The sequence below is a fragment of the Daktulosphaira vitifoliae genome, unplaced genomic scaffold (assembly GCF_025091365.1).
Source record: "Daktulosphaira vitifoliae isolate Bord-2020 unplaced genomic scaffold, ASM2509136v1 Scaffold_5, whole genome shotgun sequence".
NCBI lineage: Eukaryota > Metazoa > Arthropoda > Insecta > Hemiptera > Phylloxeridae > Daktulosphaira > Daktulosphaira vitifoliae.
Window position 1 is genome coordinate 23,475,006 of NW_026099576.1, and position 20,003 is coordinate 23,495,008.

Consider the following 20,003-nt stretch of genomic DNA (forward strand, 5'->3'; position numbering starts at 1 on the left):
AAAAAAAAAAAAAAAAAAAAACACATCTTGGTAAAACTAATACCTTCTCAGCTTCGCATCGAAGCTAAAAATTGCGTAAAAAAAAAAAAGTATATAATGTTATCTGATAAATCGTTATCCTGTTCTCTCCATACATAGTAATAGTCATTTAAAATAATAAGTTCAGTCGTTTTTCGTTCTTCTAGAATTTTTGCTTTTGTAATTATAAGGTATTGCTATTTGGTTCTGTAAATAATAATTATAGAAGTACTATTCGATGTGGAAATCTATGATTTTTCTTTGTTTTTGGACTTCACATTTTTAGTTGGTTTAGTTGTATATTTCTTTTGAATTCATGAATGTCAAATTCAAATAAATTTTGCAAACACAAATAGATTTCTTTAATTTGTTTTTTTCATATGTACTGATATTGTATGAGCACTTTATTTCTTGGTTTTTACTGATAATTTAAATTTCGAAGTCTTCATCTGGTGAAGCTGATTCATCATGGCTGAACTAATTATTCTAACCACCACTACTAGTATGCATTGTATTTTCTTAATTCAATTGTAATTTCTTTTGTATTTTATAATGATTTGAAATAGCTGAAACTTGCTTTACAATTATGATGTTTTTACAAAATTATTTGTTTTACGATCCAATTACAATTACTGATTGTATAAATAATAAAATGTTGTGAAATATAAAAATTACATTTTAAGATATTCAATGTTTACATATAGACATGATGTAATTAAATATGTATAATATAAAAATATTAAATATGGTAAATGAATATTTCATTAACTCATTTAAATCATTAATGAAAGTTGTGCTTTCATATGATTTGTATATTTATAATAATTAATAAATTATGAATAATTTACGTATAAGTAATACAATGTGTCATATTTAATTGACTTAAAAATAAAGAAATTATAAATATATATTGATATAAATATTATTTTTTTTTCTAATGATCATACAACAATTTTAAATATTATATTAAATATTAACCTCCAGGGTCAAAAATAAAAATGATATGTTTAATGCAAATCATTTTCATGATATATTTAATAAAAAAATGTTTGTAGTTTTGAAAATACCAATAATATTTATTTAAAGAATTATAAAATATACTTTTAGAATATAAAATGTTTCTTCTAAAATTAATACTTTTCATATAAGAATTTAAGTTATAATTGTAAAGTATAGGTTTACCTAATAAAAATGAAATCATTTTATTAAATATATTTTGCAAACTTATAGTTTTAAAATCTTGAGTTATTTTTATAGTATTACGAATGTAATAAAAATAAGTCGAATCTAATATAAAACGACTTGATGGTTTTACATATACCTGTAAAAACTTACAATTGAATTGAATAAGGTTAAAATTTTGAAAATTTTCAATGACCTTTAATAAATTTATTTTACTATAGATTAACATATGATTTTTTTTTTCTTATTTGAATTTTTGTCTGAAATGACTAAAGAATTTGAATAAAATTGTTTGATATTTATTAATGCTGGTGCTATAAGATTAAAAGTATCTATTTGTTTGTTTAACTCTACTTTCTGCGTTAAACTATTAGATTTATTTAAATTTGGAAAAATAAAATTCTCAATTACATTTTCTTCATCTGCTGCTTTAATTTCAACAATATCATTAAACTGTAATATGGTGTTATTATTTTAGAGACTTGTTTGTGTTCAGGACTAATTAAATGAGATAACATATTAATTGTGTTGCCTTCCATATCTACAATGGTTGACTTACTTTCGTGTGTATGTGTGTTAGTGCTTAAAATTGTGTTATTAAGATTTTCATAATCTTTTGTTTTTATAGATAAATTATTTTCATTAATGATTAAATTATTAATGTTAATATTATTGTCAATATCATTGGCAATATTATTAAATTCTTTTTTGTTTATGTTTTTAAAAATAGATTCTTTTAAATTGTCTATAGATTCAAATTCTGTAAAATTTATTGTTTTTAAAGGAATATCTCTTGATGGTTTATTTGATTGTGTACCTGGAATCCAGTGTGTGTTTTTATCTACATTGTATAAGACTATAGGTGGGCGATTACCTAAACCATAAATGATTCCAGTTTTATCTGTATCATTAAAAATATATGTGTCATGATTGTAATGATTCGCAATAGCTGCTAATTCATCATCACTAAACCAATAATTAGGTAGATCAGATAATTCTAAAAGTTCTAATATTTCAAAAACAGAAGTTACTTTTTCATCTTTCCCATCATTAAGTGCGTTTATAATTGCAAAAAATCCGCAATTATTTTCACTATAAATGTTTTCTCCCTTTTTATAAAATTTAAAAACTTTTAAGTTATCATTATTCTGATTATTATTATTGACTTTGTCTGATATATTTTTATTATAAAATTGTTTAATAGTGTTTATAACTGAATTATGTTCTTCAGTTTTCCAATCATTAGTAATATATTCATTATTTTGATGGCATATTAAAATATTAATACTAGGGTTTATAAAAGTCGAAAAAATCATTTGTTTAATTATTGTCCATTCTTTTTTTATCCAGGCCTGATGCTATTCTAGGCATTGCTATATGTGTATCATGATGTTTTTTTTTTTTATGCCTGTTGCCACTTTTTCACAGGTCTCACTGGACCGATTTCTTTCAACAATACGTCAAAAGATCACAAATCGTATCTAGTTGAAGACATTACCCTTAAAAATTGAAAAATTTTCCTCATTCCCCGCAAATGGGGAAAATCTCAAAAAAAATTACAAATTTAAAAATCGATAAATTTTGTCATTTTTTTCATAAAACTGCCATAACTTTTTCAAGTATTAACAAATAAAAATAATATCCTTTTATACTAAAACCTTAGATATTTCCCTTTCATTTGATATCATTTTTTTGAAAATCTAACACTAAACCTGCTCACTGGGGGGGATTTAAAATAGCAGCTTTTTTACAAAAATTAACTTTTTCAACTTAATTTTTGAAAATGTTCCGGAAATACTTAGTCCTTTAAACATATATCAAATTAAAGCTTATTTTATGTACTGTAAAATGAAAAAAAAAAATTTGTCCCGACGACCTATCTTCTATGCGCAAATAGCTACCGTATTCAAAAATATGCTATTTTTCTATTAAAATTCTAGGTTTTGTATTTTATTTTATTTTAAAATATCTTATTAGGAGAATATATTGACTTTCATGATTATTATATAATTTAATTGACATAGAATAAAGGTCAAAAGACATAAAAAATTAAACTTATTAAATTTTTTTTTATTTTTTTATTTTCATACTAAATTTAATAATTATAATTAGTAATTATAATATATAAATATTCATATATTATATTTTAAAATCAAAGAACTACTAATTAGGATATAATCAAAGAAATAAGAGTTGATGTTGCTTTTGGAATAATCCACCAATTTCTCTAAATGAAACACTATCTACAGATTTGCATCGAAGCGTTTCTGATGATAGTGATTTTAATCAATGTCAATTATCATCTATACTTGTCCCATCTATGTCTTGTCTACACTGTGGCTCGACCCCACTGTGCTACCGTTTTATTTTTTAGTTATAAAACAGAAGATTGATTTGACACCAGTCTCTTTTTTTTGAATAAAATAAAATGTTAGATAAGGGAAGGACATAAATAATTCTGATNTGAATAAGATAAAATGTTAGATAAGGGAAGGACATATTATTCTGATTTTAATACAAAAGATAATTAAATGATTTTTCTAATGTATACGAATTAATTCAATCTATAGATCTTGCCGATTCTGACAATATAAAATATTAATGAAAGAAGATCTGAATTGAAATATTTGAGTACGTTTTTAACAGAATTCCACATAATTCAAATTTCGTGTTGAGAGCTCACATACAAAATAATTAAGATTAATATATTATTTTGCAAGGATTGTTTGAAAACAATACGACTAATGTCAAGTAGAAAATAAAAATAATATAACACACGTGTATTTATCATTGTTTGTAAAACTGTTATTTCAATATGCATATGTATTTTTTATATTTTAATCAATTACTTAATACATTTTTTTATCATATTTGTTTCATATATCATTTTATTTTTATCTAACTGTTCATTTTTGTGAAATAAATTATTTGTCAAATAAACGTATTTTTTACAACATTTTAAAAGAATAATTATTGTTCATTATAATGTTTTTAATATATTATAAATTTCTAGTAGGTTATTAAAGCTCTTATTAAAGCTCAAATCAACTTCAAAATATATGATACAAAATAAGAACAGTAAAATTCGATAAAAATGTTACTACAGTAACGTTTATTTTTTAATCGAAATACTACTACACAATTGACGGTCATTTTCTTAAAATAATCATTAATTTAATATATTCTTAGAACAAAACGGAGAGTCGTATTAAATTTATTTTTTATTAAGTAGAACAATTGACACTAGACTAATCTATATGCTAATAAATTTTACACTTATTTATTTATATTGCTATTTATGGTTAATATAATAAATTATACATTATGATATTAAGTACTGTGGTATTTAATAAGTCTTAACTATTCTTACACACGGTATGATAGATTGTATACAAATTTCAATATTATCACCTTCGTTATTCTTAAATTGATATAAGTATTGAGATATTAAAAAAAATAATCACGTACTTAGGTAAGTCACTTGGTTTCTAACTCATATAAAAATCCTCGTGGTTACTTAAATAGGTGTAAACAGGCATTTTTAATATTTGAATTATTGATAAATTTACAATATAACTTCATAATTTTTTTTGATCGTTAACTGTTATACAGAAATATAAACGTAAATTAATTTTTTTTGGTCTAATCGACTTTGATTTCTAAAACGCATTTTTGTAAAAGTTTAATTTATTTAAGTCATTAGTGTATTTTATTTGCAAAAAATAAGTAATGATCACGAACGCACAATTCAGTCATGATATGTAAAAAAAACAATAATTCATAACACTGAACACATGATATATTTTCAAAAATAATTTACACAGAAAAAATGAGATATTAAGAAAGTAAGAAGTGATTATATTTTTAATGATTAAGTATATAATGGAATGGACAATGGTCCGATTATTTCCTTTTACTACTTTTAATAATTAAACATATTAAACGAAAGGAATTATAAATGGAGTTTTGCAAGTAAAATTATATGGACTTCAATTATACTTATTGACTTTGATATCTACGAAATAAGTTATTTTATATTTAATCTATTCATACTACATTCTTCACAAGTATACAGATCTAGTTAAATATTATACTAAAATTATTATTGTAATACCAATAACATAGTGACATAATCTATCTACAAAGGGATTCTATATGGAATTTGTAAAAAGTAATTTTATCCCTCGTTATTAAATTTTTGGTAAAAAGAGTACAACAAGTATATCAAGAGTTATAATATTATTTGTTCATATTAATTTAGTCAAACGACGTCTTGCCGAATATAAAATTGCCCAGTGCATTAGGATCTTCAGAAGCAAAAAATTCTACCCAATATTAGGCAAATTTGTCACGAGACACTTTCATCGTACCACCATGTAAAAATAAAATAAAATACATATTTGTTCTACACAATAAATCTATACAACTATGAAAAAATCATTGAGAAATATTAAATATAATATACTTAATATGCGAATAGTTTTTCATATAATAATTTTAAAAATTGTGATTGTAATTACTATATTTACTAATTATTGGTAAATACTATAAACAAATTCGTAATTGTACCATTGTTTTATAAACTTATAAAACTATTATATAAATTTTTTCTATTTTCCAGAAACATGAATTAAAAATATTAAAAGTTTTTTAAGTAGCAATTTGTACAAAATCTAAAATAAGTTTAATTTGAAATTACTCGTCAATGTTACTGTTAATTAATGCAAGAAAACAATTTTAGAAAAATGTTTTAAATCATTAACTAATATTAGAAAATTTGTTATAAGCTGCTGATGACTCCGAAGGAGGCACTCCATTGGTTTGACATACTTCACTAAATTCTGCCTCGTCAATCGCACCGTCTCCTGGAAATATAAAATTAAGTTTAACCTTTTATATAATCTTTAACAAAAAAAGTAATGAAATATTAAGAAGTTTTTTTTATAAAATAAAAGCCAAGTTCGAATACTACTATGATTGAAATTTTATTATAAATGATTAATATTTATTCTTATATTTCTTTCTTATAAATAAAAAAAAAATACTATTTTTATATTCATTCTTTGTATCTTTAAAAGGTAGAAACTTTATTTTTTTAATGACAACATATACGGAATGAATTTTTAATTGTAACCCACTCAATTACTTACAGAATAAAAATAATTTAAACATTTTATTTTGATTATTTTACCTTTAGTTACATATTATTCTTGAATTATTAGCTATGTAATACTTTTTAAGTTTATCCTTTATGCCTTGTAAAGGTGTCAACTTAGTTATTTTAAATGGTAACACATATTATGAATTAAATAAAATGTTTGAGTTTTTAATTTATAATGCATTTTTAATAAAACAGTATCCGTTTATTAGATATAAAAAATTAAAGATTCAAATGTTTTAGTTAATTCATAATATGTATAATACACAAGGGATTACAAATACAGATAGCTAAGTGATGTTCAATGACGTCGCTATCACAGTCACGGAATGTTTAATGTCAATTATGACAATAAATATGCTTTCTGTATTGCCAGTTGGTGTATTTATAATCTCACAACAGTATGACTTACTACCATTGATGATAAATGCTATGCGTCTGCAAATATAGACGTATAATAAATAAACCAATTAGTTACCTGATAATCATAATAACAGAAAATGATCTAATTAAGAAATTGATAGGTCGATTATTATTACTTTTGGCTCGGTACTTCGGAAGTTATTAGTTAATAGTTTTATATCTAAGCAAGAGATGATCTAGAATTGTTTAATAATAAAATATTAACACCCACTTTACCTCCTCAAGTCTATACTTTAAAACAATTCTAAAATACTGATACAAAAGTTGTTATCGACCAGTTATTTTCTTAATTAGACCACTATCTAATAAAAATCTATACCTAATGATTTACTACAGTTGATGATCTTTTTATTCATCATTCAAAAACTTAATTTAAAAACTTATGAATAATAAAAATTGTATACTGTGAACTTTATTTTATTACCATTAAGTACTTCACAGAAGTTTCTCAATTTGTAATACAAATTTAAATACACCTAAAAACAGTATTTATTTTGTTTTGCTAACGGAAAACTGAATAAATATGACATTGCAATATTGAGTGTTAATTAACTATAAGGGGTTATCGGCAACGCACAGCCAAAATTGTAGAACATCTGTTATTCCTTAACTGTGGCACATATAATTGTATTAACTTACATTCCAGCGTTCAAATCTAAATGACAAATACTTACTCTTTATTATCATAAAGTTTGAATAAACAAAACGTCTGACGTTATTCTATTAGAACATACATAAGTAACAATATTAAGTATGAGAATTAATCATCCAGGATTCGTATAAATATCATTGACCTAGAAATTTTAACGAAACAGAAAATAGCATGAAACAGAAAATAAAATCAATTATTTCTGAATTTCATTGGCTTTAAAAAAAATTAAAAACTTCTTTAAAATGATTTATTTTGAACATTTTTGTTTGTAATAGTGATTTTTACCATTGAAAGTAAAACGAACAAATATGACTAACCGTATTTTGTTCTATTATGAACTTAAATAGTTATTAAATTTAACTAAATCTTATTATTTTTTAATACTAATTAGAAAACGTCTTTTGTTGTTTTTTATAATACAATTGCTCAAAAACGTTATACTAAGCATTAGTGTAACCGTTATAAGTGTTATAAAAATAATTTTTTAAAAAAAAATCTTAACCTAAACTTCAATTTTAACATAATTTTATTACTTTGGTCTATAATTCCAACAATAATTTATCTAACCAATAAGGCACTAAATTTGAAATGAACAATATATTTACCCCTTTTTATAATGTTAATTATATTTTATATAAATAATCCTTTAATATAATATTGACATTCTTTGAAAAAAAAAACGGTAGCACAGTGGGGTCGAGGCACAGTGTAGACAAGGCATAGATGGGACAAGTATAGATGATTTTTGACAGTGATTAAAATCACTATCATAAGAAACGCTTCGAAGCAAATCTGTAGATAGTGTTTCATTTAGAGAAATTGATGTATTATTCCAAAAGCAACATCAACTCTTATTTCTTTGATTATATCTTAATTAGTAGTTCTTTGATTTTAAAATATAATATAAGAATAAATACTTATTATAATTATTAATTTAGTTTGAAAATAAAACAACCCAGCACAGTGGGGTGACAGCATAGTGGGGTCGTGGCATAGTTGGGTCCAGTATAGATGATATCTGACAGTGATTAAAATCACTATCATAAAAAACGCTTCGATGCAAATCTGTAGATAGTGTTTAATTAAAAAAAAAAAAATTTGTTAAAATAGCATATTTTTGAATACGGTAGCCATTTGCGCATAAAAGATAGGTCGTCAGGAAATTTTTTTTTTTTCATTTTGTAGTACATAAAATAAGCTTTAATTTTATATATGTTTAAAGGACGCAGTATTTCCGGAACATTTTCAAAAGTTAAGTTGAAAAAATTAGTTTTTGTAAAAAAGTTTCTATTTTAAATCCCCCCCCCCATGAACAGGTTAAGTGTTAGATTTTCAAAAAAATGATATCAAACAAAATGGAAATATCTAAGGTTTCAATATAAAAAAATATTATTTTGATTTGTGAATATTGAAAAAGTTATGGCAGTTTTAAGTACAAAAAACATCCTTATAGAAGGTGATTTTTATCGCAAATATTACATTTTTTTTTAAATTTCGACAGCATTTTGCACATAGAAGATAGGTCGTCGGGACAAAATTTTTTTCAGGGATTCGGAACGAAGCAAATTTTGTTCCGTTCCAATATTTGTTCCGGAACGGAAATTTTCCTAAAAATCGTTCCGACCATTTGCTCCGGAAAAGAGTGCTAGCTACAAATTGTTTCGCAAAAATGCTTCGGAACGTTCCTATTTATTTTCACCCCTCTGATATTTATTAATCACATTTAAATTATTATTATACTTTTTTATATTAATCTACTATTAAATTTTTATCTTTTATATAGAGGTGTGCCACTTACAGATTCAGATCTTTGTACTTAAGTCCATCTGGAGAGCGTTATATTCAGCCTATTCAATTACTTTAACGTATTGCATTGCTATAACTAGATTTATTTTAGCAGTCGCTTTTCTGAATTTATAAAAACAATCTTATTATTGACGAGTGATGGAACTTAAATTTTAATTTTACCGTGTCATTTTTACCATAGAGTTACTCTATGATTTTTACACGTAAATAACAATGAAAATACAATACAAATATCTACTGATCAGAAATTTACATTAAGTTGTTTTTTTTTTGTAACATTAGAAAGTAAACTTGTCACGAATATGAGTTGACAGCATACATTCTATTCGAGGGCATCTGGACGGATTAACCGTCCTTTTAGTAGCTGATTTTTTAATAGACAATAAAAATAATTTAAATTTAAATAATTAATTCCCCAACAATTTCAATTATATCCAATGTTTCAACTTGACTAAGTACCAAATACATATTTATTGCTAGATATTTTTATTATAGATTTCATATAACACAAAGAACTATATAACGTGATCTATAAAAATTTTTCATGGTTATGCATAAATTATTAACTACAAATGTAATACTTGTAAAACTTTAACGTTTAATAAGTGGTAGTTTCGAAAGAATATCATAATATAATCTAATGATATTTTATTATAATTACATGTTCATTTTTTTTATATTATGTGCGCTTTATTGTGTTTATCAATTAAAATGTAATATGTAACGTACGGTATAACGGTCAGTAGTAGAATGATATTCCGCTCCTAAATATTCTTTAATATATTCTTAAATGCTTTTTACTCCACGTCCTTGACTACCATCCCGAGGGATAAGTATCCGTACCACAGAGAAAAAACGAAAGACTTTCAAAAGGCACGTAAACATACCACCTACCTTTGCGGCCAATGACGTTGTCCAAAATATGTTTTATCCGTACAATGTAATATTATATTCGGTTACCAAGACATTTCATTTGTACTGTAAATGGCATGCCCATTAGGTTATTTCAAAAAAATATAAACTCCATTCAAAAATGTGAAATTTTTTGTTATTCTTACAATGCCGAAAAGGATAGAACGAATTACCTTGAAATTAAAATTCATACATCATGAATTATGATTCATAATGTATCATCATGCTATTTTATTTATTTCAAATAAAAGGAAACAGTACCCCGGACATAAAGAGACCGTTTAAGTCAAAACCACCCACACGTTAACAGTTTGAAAAAGCAATATTCTGTTAATACATAATGTATTAATTCTTAATATATATTCCTTTAAATAATCAATTTGTATTGTATTTCACATATCAATGATTTATGTACAGATGGAATTTTTACTTCAACAAAGATATCACTACATCCTGATCAAAGCTGATAGATGTCAATGATATTGTTAAACATAACAAAAATGCCGATCAACTTTCATTTTCTAATATAAAATATAATATAATATAAAATTTATATAAAATAAAAAGCTTATGTTGATCAAAATAACAAGTATCATCGAAGTATAGATCGAAATTTTTTTTTTAATAGAGTATATTTTTAAACTCTTTGTACACGTTAAAAACATGTTACTATATTTACTAAATATATAAATAATGATTTATCATAATAAAGCATATTTTATTGGTATACCAATAAAACAAACATATCTGTTATTTTTACGTCATAAAACATAAAAATTATCGGTAAAATAATCATTTTTAGATTAAAGTTCTAAAATCTAAATAATAACTTTGTCGTAAACTTTTTTTTTGTACGCGTGAGTAACATAAATTATTGATTTATTAAATACCTCTGACATAAAAAAGAAAAACGATTACAGTGTTTAATAGTTATTCGCCATTGTAGTGTGTGCAATAAATAAAACGTACAATATCACACATAAATCAACATTCACCACTGGTTAGAAAATTAAAATTAACGCGTTATATTATACACCTATAGAATTTTGTAAAATTAGGTTTGATATGGTAATAGGTTTCAACTACAAAGTTGAATAATTTCACTTTGATTTTTAATATTTTTTTAAACTCTTTTTGTGGGTTTTACTACCTTCTTCTCTTCTTCTTCCTTACCTTAATCCCAACTACTCGGGGTCGGTCACCCTTATCCTAAACTTTCACTTGACACGATCTCCCAAATCATCTACGCTCACATCAGCTGACCTCATATTGCATTCAATAGCATCCCTTTATCTATTTTTTGGTCTTCCTCTCCTCTTCTTCCTCCAACAATCATTACTACAACTGTTTTTACGGCTTTCGATTCTTCTTTCCTCATGACATGGCCAAACCATCTAAGTCTATTTTCTCTCATCTTATCCACGATTGCCGCTACACCTTTACTCCCTCTTATATGCTCGTTCTTTATTCTATCCTCTCTAGTTACTCCACTCATCTATCTAAGCATTCTCATCTCTGCTCTTGTTTCTTATCAACATCCCAACACTGGGAACCATACATCATAACTGGCCTCACTACAGTCTTATATAATATTAAACTTTTTTATTAGTTTCCTCACACAAAATACTGGCTCCATTGTTGACTTACCAGGCATAAATTCGAACTGCTTTTTGGATACCGATGTCTGAATTTTTATTCTCTTATCTATTACTTTTCCCCATATTTTCATACTATAACTCATAAGCTTTAAGCGTCTATAATTTCCATACTCCTGTATGTCACATTTACCTTTAAATATTGACACCATAATACTATTTCTCTATTCATTTGGAATTTTCCCTTCTAATAAGATTTTATTTAAAAGTTTCTTCAACCACCTTATTCCAACGCCGCCTAATATTTTAGATACTTCTACTGGCACTTCATCTGGTCTTACTGTTTATTCTTTTTCATTAATGCCACAGCCTCCCATACCTCTTTCTCACTAATTAAATCTACCAGCCCTCATTCCACGAGATATCCTCTGATATNCAGCCTCCCATACCTCTTTCTCACTAATTAAATCTACCAGTCCCTCATTCCACGAGATATCCTCTGATATCTCTTTTGAGTTCTCGTCATTCAGTAATTTTTCAAAATACTCTTTCCATCTTTCTTCACATCATCATCACTCGAGAGTACCTTATTATCAACACTTTTTATACATCTTATATAATGATAATCTTTAGACCTTTTCTCCATTACTTTTGGTAGTCTATAGATTTCTTTCTCGCTTTCCTTTGTTCCTAGCCTATCATAAAACTCATCATATATCTTAAACTTTACCTTACTAACTGTGNAAAAAAAAAAAAAAAAAAAAAAAAAAAACACATCATAGTAAAACCAATACCTTCTCAGCTTTGCATCGAAGCTAAAATTAGTTGAGACAATTTATTTCAAAATATAAGTACAAACAATAATGGCCATTATAAAACCATTGTATAAATAAGTAGACATTTTATTTTTAAATATATAAATATATAAATAATAGGATTATTCTTTGATGACTTAAATATGAACATTTAAGCAGCTTTTGACTACATTTTTCTAGTGTAAATCGTATAATCTATGTATAAAGAAATCTATTCCTAAAAATGTTAATTATTAAATAGGGCTGGCACATTTTAATCTTCGCTAATTTCAAATTTATTATGTATAAAAACTTGAAAAAATTTATTTGACAATAGTTNAATTTATTATGTATAAAAACTTGAAAAAGTTTATTTGACAATAAATTAATAATTTAACTGCAAACAATAATGGTATTAGTCATTATAAAACTTTTGTTTAAATGTGTAGACATTTTATTTTTAAATATACAAATAAAGGCGCAGTTATTTAATGACTTAAATACGAACATTTAGGCAGCTTTTAACTACATATTTCTAGTTTACATCGTGTAACTCTAGTAAAAAAAATTTGAAAATGATGATTGTAACTATATGGTGCCTTTATTTGGTGTTGAACATTTTATATTATGCTCAGAAAGTTTCATGTGTTAGTATGGTCGATATTCTTCAGAATTTTGTTTACTCTAAGGAAAGTTTACAACTTAATGGAGTCAGTATTAAATTTAATGGGGTGGATTTTATATCCTATGATGACTTAAGACAGCAAGCATGTCAATCAGCAATCAACTATGTAGATAAATATAAGAAACTTTATGCACGTGAATTCCTTGTAAAATTTCAAGAATATTTGCCAGATATTATTTACTGTAAGTATTCTGAAAGAATAACCGTTATTNCAAGAATATTTGCCAGATATTATTTACTGTAAGTATTCGGAAAGAATAACCGATTTTATTTATTATTTACATCTCTTAATGGAAGCATGTGAAACATATATAAATAATAGTTTAATAGATTCTCTTAACAAATTTATCCAAAAATTGGTAGTATTGGTAGTTTCTATACAAGAAGGAGTTCAGTACGTTAGTCGACTTAGTTCTAGACAAAATACTTTTCAACAAATTCTGCAAGAATTCATTGACAATCCTCTAAAGTCAGGTCCAATAGAAGTGGTTGGCATTCAGAATTACCTTGAAAATGTGTTATGTATATTAAATACAAATGCAGATAATTATATGCAACAACATTGTAGATATGCAAACAAAAATAATATCCTTACACAAAATTTTTTAAAAAATTTGTTTGAAAACAATGCTTATACATATGAAGATAAGTACAATTATTTAGCTAGTTTTACTGTAGCAAACTTAAATGAAAGTAACACTATTAAATTTGANTTATTGAAGTAAACTTAAATGAAAGTAACATTATTATGTCTCATTTGAATGTAATTTATCAAAATATTTTTCATAATGATAATCAATAAATGTAAAAGGTATTGTTTTTGTTCTAAATTTGTAAAAAATAATAATAATAATTATTAAAAATATTTCCTGTTATATAAAATAGTAATTATATCAATGAGTTAAAAAATAAAATGTTCAACAATAGTTTTTTATTTGTTATTTTATATTTTACATGTTTGTTTACAAAACACCTTGAATGACTATCAGTATATCATAACATATACAAATAAAACATAAAAATACCCAGCACAGGTGAGTCGCGGCACAGTGGTGACGTTGCATAGTTGGATCAAGTATAATGATATCTGACAGTGATTAAAATCACTATCAAAAAAAACGCTTCAGTGCAAATCTTTAGATAATGTTTAATTTTAAACAATTGGTGGATTATTCCAAAAACTACATGATCTGCTATTTTCTTATTAATATGCTGAATGAATAAGGGATTAATAAAAAATATTATTTCTCATAAAAAAATTGTGTTGATCCAAACATATTTCAATAAGTTATGGCATTATAAAGTTAAACATATAAAAAAAGAATTATTTTACAAAAATCGTAATTTGTTGACAACTTTGATGTCTATTTTCACCACGAAGACAAATTTTTCATAATAAAGTACATTACATTATTCTTAATTTATAATATATACAAAAGTGTCAAACCTTCCCGAACATTTTCAAAAGTTAGGTTGAAAAAGTTAATTTTTTGTGAGAAAATTGTCATTTGAAATCCTACCCTGTGGACAGGTAATGGGTTAAATTTATGAAAAAAATATTCCAAATGATAGGTAAAGACATCAAGCATCTATAAAAAAAAAAAAATTACTGATCCATACATTTTCCGAAAAGTCATAGCATTAATAAATTAAACATATAAAAAAAGAATTATTTTACAAAAATCATAATTTTTTGTCAACTTTGATGTCTATTTTTACCACGAAGATAAGTTCAGAGGTCAAATTTTTTTTTTTCATAATAAAGTATATTACATTATCCTTAATTTAATATACATATAAAAGTGTGAGACTTCCCAGAACATTTTCAAAAGTCAAGTTAAAAAACTAAATTTTTTGTGAAAAAGTTGTAATTTTGAAATACTTCCTGTGAGCAGATAAAGGGTTAAATTTATGAAAAAAATATTCCAAATGTTAGGTAAAAACATCAAGTATCTATAAAAAAAAAACTATATTAATTTGTTAATTTTAAAAAAGTTACGGCTGTTTTAAGAAAAAAATGGCAAAATTTATCGATTTTTAAATTTGTAATTTTTTTTGAGATTTTCCCCATTTACGGGGAACGAGGGAAATTTTTTCAATTTTTGAGAGTAACGTCTTCGACTAGATACGATTTGTGATCTTTTGACGTATTGTTGAAAGAAATCTGTTCGGTGAAAGCTGAGAAATAGTGGTATCAGACAAAAAAAAAAACACATCATATTAAGGCGTCTGGGTACCGACCTTTTTTCATGGGTCGAATATATGCAATTTTGCGGTTTTCCATGTTACGCAGTGTCGTTGTGTGAGAAATAAATGATTATTAGCGTGAGTGTCCATTATTGGTAATATTTTCGTCATGTTATAGTCGATAACAAAACCGGTTGTGTCCTGCCTTACTTTTTTTCAATGCGATTATATTGATAACGACGCACGTTTATTTTATGTAGTATAAAAACTATAGTTTAGCACCAGTCTCACTGTAAATACTAATAGACGCGTCATGATTTCACAAATTTTAATTGATTTTAAAAATAATTAAACTATTTATTTTCGACGAGTAAGAAAAACTAAATATTTACAAAAAACAAGTTAAATCATATGAGATCCACATCGATTATTTTGAAGTTATAAAACTATAAAAAAAACTAATTTTAATTATAAGAATTCAATTTACAAAATTTCATTACACATTATTTACAATATTTAAGTTTTATAAGCCTGTTCTTATGGGAAGTCCTTTGTCAAAACGAGAGTTAATTATTTATAATTATAAACTCTGGTAATTGACAATCCATGTAGAACTTTTCTAAAATTGGCCACATTTTATTCCACACTTCATTGTTTTTTTCAATTTAGTCAATTACCATACCTAAAAGTACACTATATTAATAAATGTTTGAGGTCGTACATATAAGTAACTGCTTTTTATATATTGATTTTTTACTTTATTTTAAATTTACATTGTTCTGTTATAGTTACATAATGAATAACATAAATACCTTTAGGAGTCCATACAGCAAAGTAACAATATTGCCGTGTTGTTATATGTAACTGTCCCTGTACTTGATAATAAAAATCATGTGATTTTTTTAATTTAAATTTACCGTCGTCAAAGGTCATAAAATTCAATTTATTTTTTTTGAAAGCTTCTTTTGGTGTGAAATCTTTTATTATTGAAGCTGGACATTTGATTTCAACAATTGAATCGTCATCAATTAAACCATCAGGGCTAGCTGCTAAGAATTGCAAAGTTTTATGAACAAATAAACTACAAGCTTTATTATTCACACCAAGCCTGTGTTGTAAAACTTCTTTTGCCAATGGTTCACTTTGAATACCATACCTTAGTAATTTAAAAATCATAATTCACAAAACAAAAAAATTAAAATAAANACCCGGCGGTCCGTTGGCGACCAAACGGCTAGCCTTTAGAGTAGGGGTCAAAAAATAACTAAATACCCAGTGCCGGAAATTATTAAAAACAATTTAAATCATATGGCGACAATGTATGCGGTGAGCAGTGCAAATGACGTTCAAGATAGGAAAGGAGCGGGGTGAATGTACACACAAATGCCGTCCATGAACCGGTCCGAAGTAGTACACAGCTGACTATCTCGCACGCGCATAAACAAATCACAACACCTTATCATGATAATTTTACCAACAAATGCCGTCGCAGTCCGCATTCGGCTCAACACAAATATATATATATACAAATAGACAAAAAAAAACAACCAGATACTTTTGTCACGTTTAAAATAAATTATAATTATCTTAATTAAATTCCGTAAATTTTAATTTTTTTTTTTTTTTTTATGTTACATATGCCCGGATTGGCTCAATATTAATCTTCTTCTAGTATGTTTATTTCGTTCATTTGTAGCTTTATTGATGAATTTTTTTGTATATAATCCTGGACTAAATTTTGTGGCTTTTTTATGTAAAAAACTGTTGTAACTTGGTCCATAGTTGTATGCGGATACTGCTGTATCACAACGGGCTTTATATGACCCTTATACAAAATACAAAAAAAAATCTGGTGATAAAAATACTATTGCATAAAATACATTGCCATATACCTTTTAATGAATAATTAATTCGTTTACCACCCATATACTTAGCTACAATGCTATTGTAATTTTCAACACAATTATTATTTACTAAGTATATCAAACTATCACTATGGTGCGCTACAAAATTTTTTGCTGCCATTATATCCGACCAAAGACCAAACTTCATCATTTCAGGGATTTCATTTATTTCCCCTGGTTTTACACCCGTACAAAAGTAACTAGAAAATTTTTTAATTCGTACTATAAATGCTAGTATTTAGTTAACATGTAAAGCAAGAATATTTTAATTTCAATTTGGACATACTTAGCACATTTGTCATGACAACCAAAAACATGATAAGGTCCATTGTCTATGTCTTCTTTCAATAATGCCACTTTATAGTTCAGAGGTACGTCCATTTTCATCCTATACTTAATTGCGTTTGTTATAGCACACCTATTAACATTCAAAGAAACATTACACTAGAATATTATGAACTGAATTGATACGAGTATGAATTTCAACTGTTAATTATTGTACTTAACTTAATTTTAAACGTTTGTCTTTCAATTTTTTTCTTAAAACTCCTGGAACAACACTACCATTAGAACTTTTTCCTTTTGTTGTTATATCCACTAATCTATTTAAATAATTTCGAAGTATATGATTTGTACATTCAAGTTTTTTTACTTCAAAGTCTGCGCCGTAGGGCTTAGCTAATGTAATTTTTTTTAATACACTTGAATCGCCGTCACCAATTAGCTTATGGTATATTAGGTTATGCATTGATATACTTTGTCTAAAACCTTCAACAATTATATCAGATTCCATAGCTGTACTAGTACCACTCCAATTTTTATAGCATAAATGTTCCGGCGAAACCTTATTATTAGAAACAGCTTTTTGACAAATAATACAATATTTGTTTCGAACATCAATAAACAAAACTTTTTTTGTCCGATATCCCACAATACAAGCCTTGAAAATGAACAATAATTGTATTTTTAATTATTAATTCTCTTACTTTATGTTTTATGAATATCTCTCAAAATATCGTTCTTAATAATGCCAACTATGCATAAAAATACTTACAACCCCTGAAAGAGCATTGTAATTGTGCTTATAAGAACGTTTTGACCACGCTCCATCTGCTACAACAGTAATCATAGGAATTCCTTGATCATTCACTTCTCCATTTTCAATAGCAAGCCTAGTTTCTTCTTTCCCCGCCAACTCTATCGAATCCCATGCAGTTTTTTCAGTTTCCTTAGCAATATAATCATGATATTTTTGATACGTCTTATTGCTTATACAAGGCATATTTAGTACAGCAGAAAACTGTTCTAAATTTGTAAACCCCTGACCAGTATTCAAAGTAGCAGTAACAACTGCAGTATTTATACTAAGAGAATCATTTAATTTGGGATCCTCTGAATAAATAATTCCTTTTTTTTTGCAAAAATTACATTCAAAGTGAAATTCTGAAAAAAAACCCCTTTGAACTTCAGTGTTAAATACCAGATTTGAAAAATTACAAGCAAATAACTCGTGTTTAATTGATTTTAAACTATTAAAAAAATATTCAACATTTATTATTCTACGACTGTTTAAATTATACCTAAAATAGTTAAATATGTGTATTAATTTTATTGTAAAATAATACTATAAAAAATAAACTAACTCTTTTTGAATTATTGGTTGATTAACTTCTGAAGACATTTTTTTACATGTATCCAGAGTTTATGCACTGGGTGACAATGGTAAAAAATCATAAAAACTATCATCCCCAATTTTTCTAAAGAAAAAAAAATGTTTGTTTCTAATAAATTATATTTTATCCTTGCCCTTTTTTCAAAATTTTTCTTCGTGCAAAAATTACTCACTCATTTATTAAATTCTCCTCGTTACTTGTTTGAGGTATGTCAAGTAAAATGTTAATTTGAGAAATGGAAACATTTTACCAAAATAATACATATATTGTATTTATTTTTTAATTTTCATGTGTAGTTGAAATTATATCTTTATTTTACAATAATGTGTTTTTTATTTACAAATTTTTTCTACTAATAAGAACTATTAATTTTCAGTCTGATGGTGCACCTAAATCATTTTTTTTTTTTTGAAATGCCACTCATGACTTCATGAATTCTAAGCACTTCGTATTATATTAAATATAGGTTATATCTCAACATGACTCAATCATGACCACCATTTTTTAAAAAATGATTTACTTTTTTTATTGCATGTAGCTTAAAATTCATTTTATAATTAATGTAAGAGATTTATATTTTGATGATCAAGCAATTTATGTATGTGTATATTTCAAATGTGTTGAAATAAAAAGCTCATGATGTTATGAGCTAAGTAACTGATGTTAGTTACTTAGTGTTAGATCTAGTTTGATAAAATAGTGTGCGACTGAGAAAAATACGTTATTGTGTCAGATTTAAAGAGAAATTATTAAAATATAATGCTGAATAAATCAACAAGATATATTTTTTGATCTTTTGGTGTATCGTTGAACAATAACAGTCCAGTAGGTACAGATATGAATAGACACAAGCAAAAAACGCATCATAGTAAAACTAATACCTTCTCAGTTTTCTATCGAAACTAAGAAAGTGTATGAAAATTATTTTTATATATACGTACCTCACCAGATTTTTTTTTTGACGCCACTTATATAATGTTAATATATTACCTCTATTTTTTTTTTTTTTTTTTT

At 25.7% G+C, this 20,003-nt stretch overlaps 3 protein-coding genes across 6 annotated transcripts in view; 1 reads left to right on the forward strand and 2 right to left on the reverse strand.

The window, feature by feature from the left end:
* Positions 1 to 20,003, reverse strand: part of LOC126906586 (valine--tRNA ligase-like) — a 143,687-nt gene that overhangs the window by 84,555 nt on the left and 39,129 nt on the right. The window lies entirely within an intron of this gene.
* LOC126906606 (dynactin subunit 6-like) overlaps positions 1 to 20,003 on the forward strand; it is a 142,228-nt gene that overhangs the window by 78,626 nt on the left and 43,599 nt on the right. The window lies entirely within an intron of this gene.
* LOC126906603 (calexcitin-2) overlaps positions 5,944 to 20,003 on the reverse strand; it is a 106,653-nt gene continuing 92,593 nt past the window's right edge. Inside the window, exon 6 of the mRNA XM_050687266.1 lies at positions 5,944 to 6,065. Coding sequence (XP_050543223.1) covers positions 5,959 to 6,065 — 107 coding nt within the window. The 3' untranslated portion in view covers positions 5,944 to 5,958. The remainder of the gene's footprint in view (positions 6,066 to 20,003) is intronic.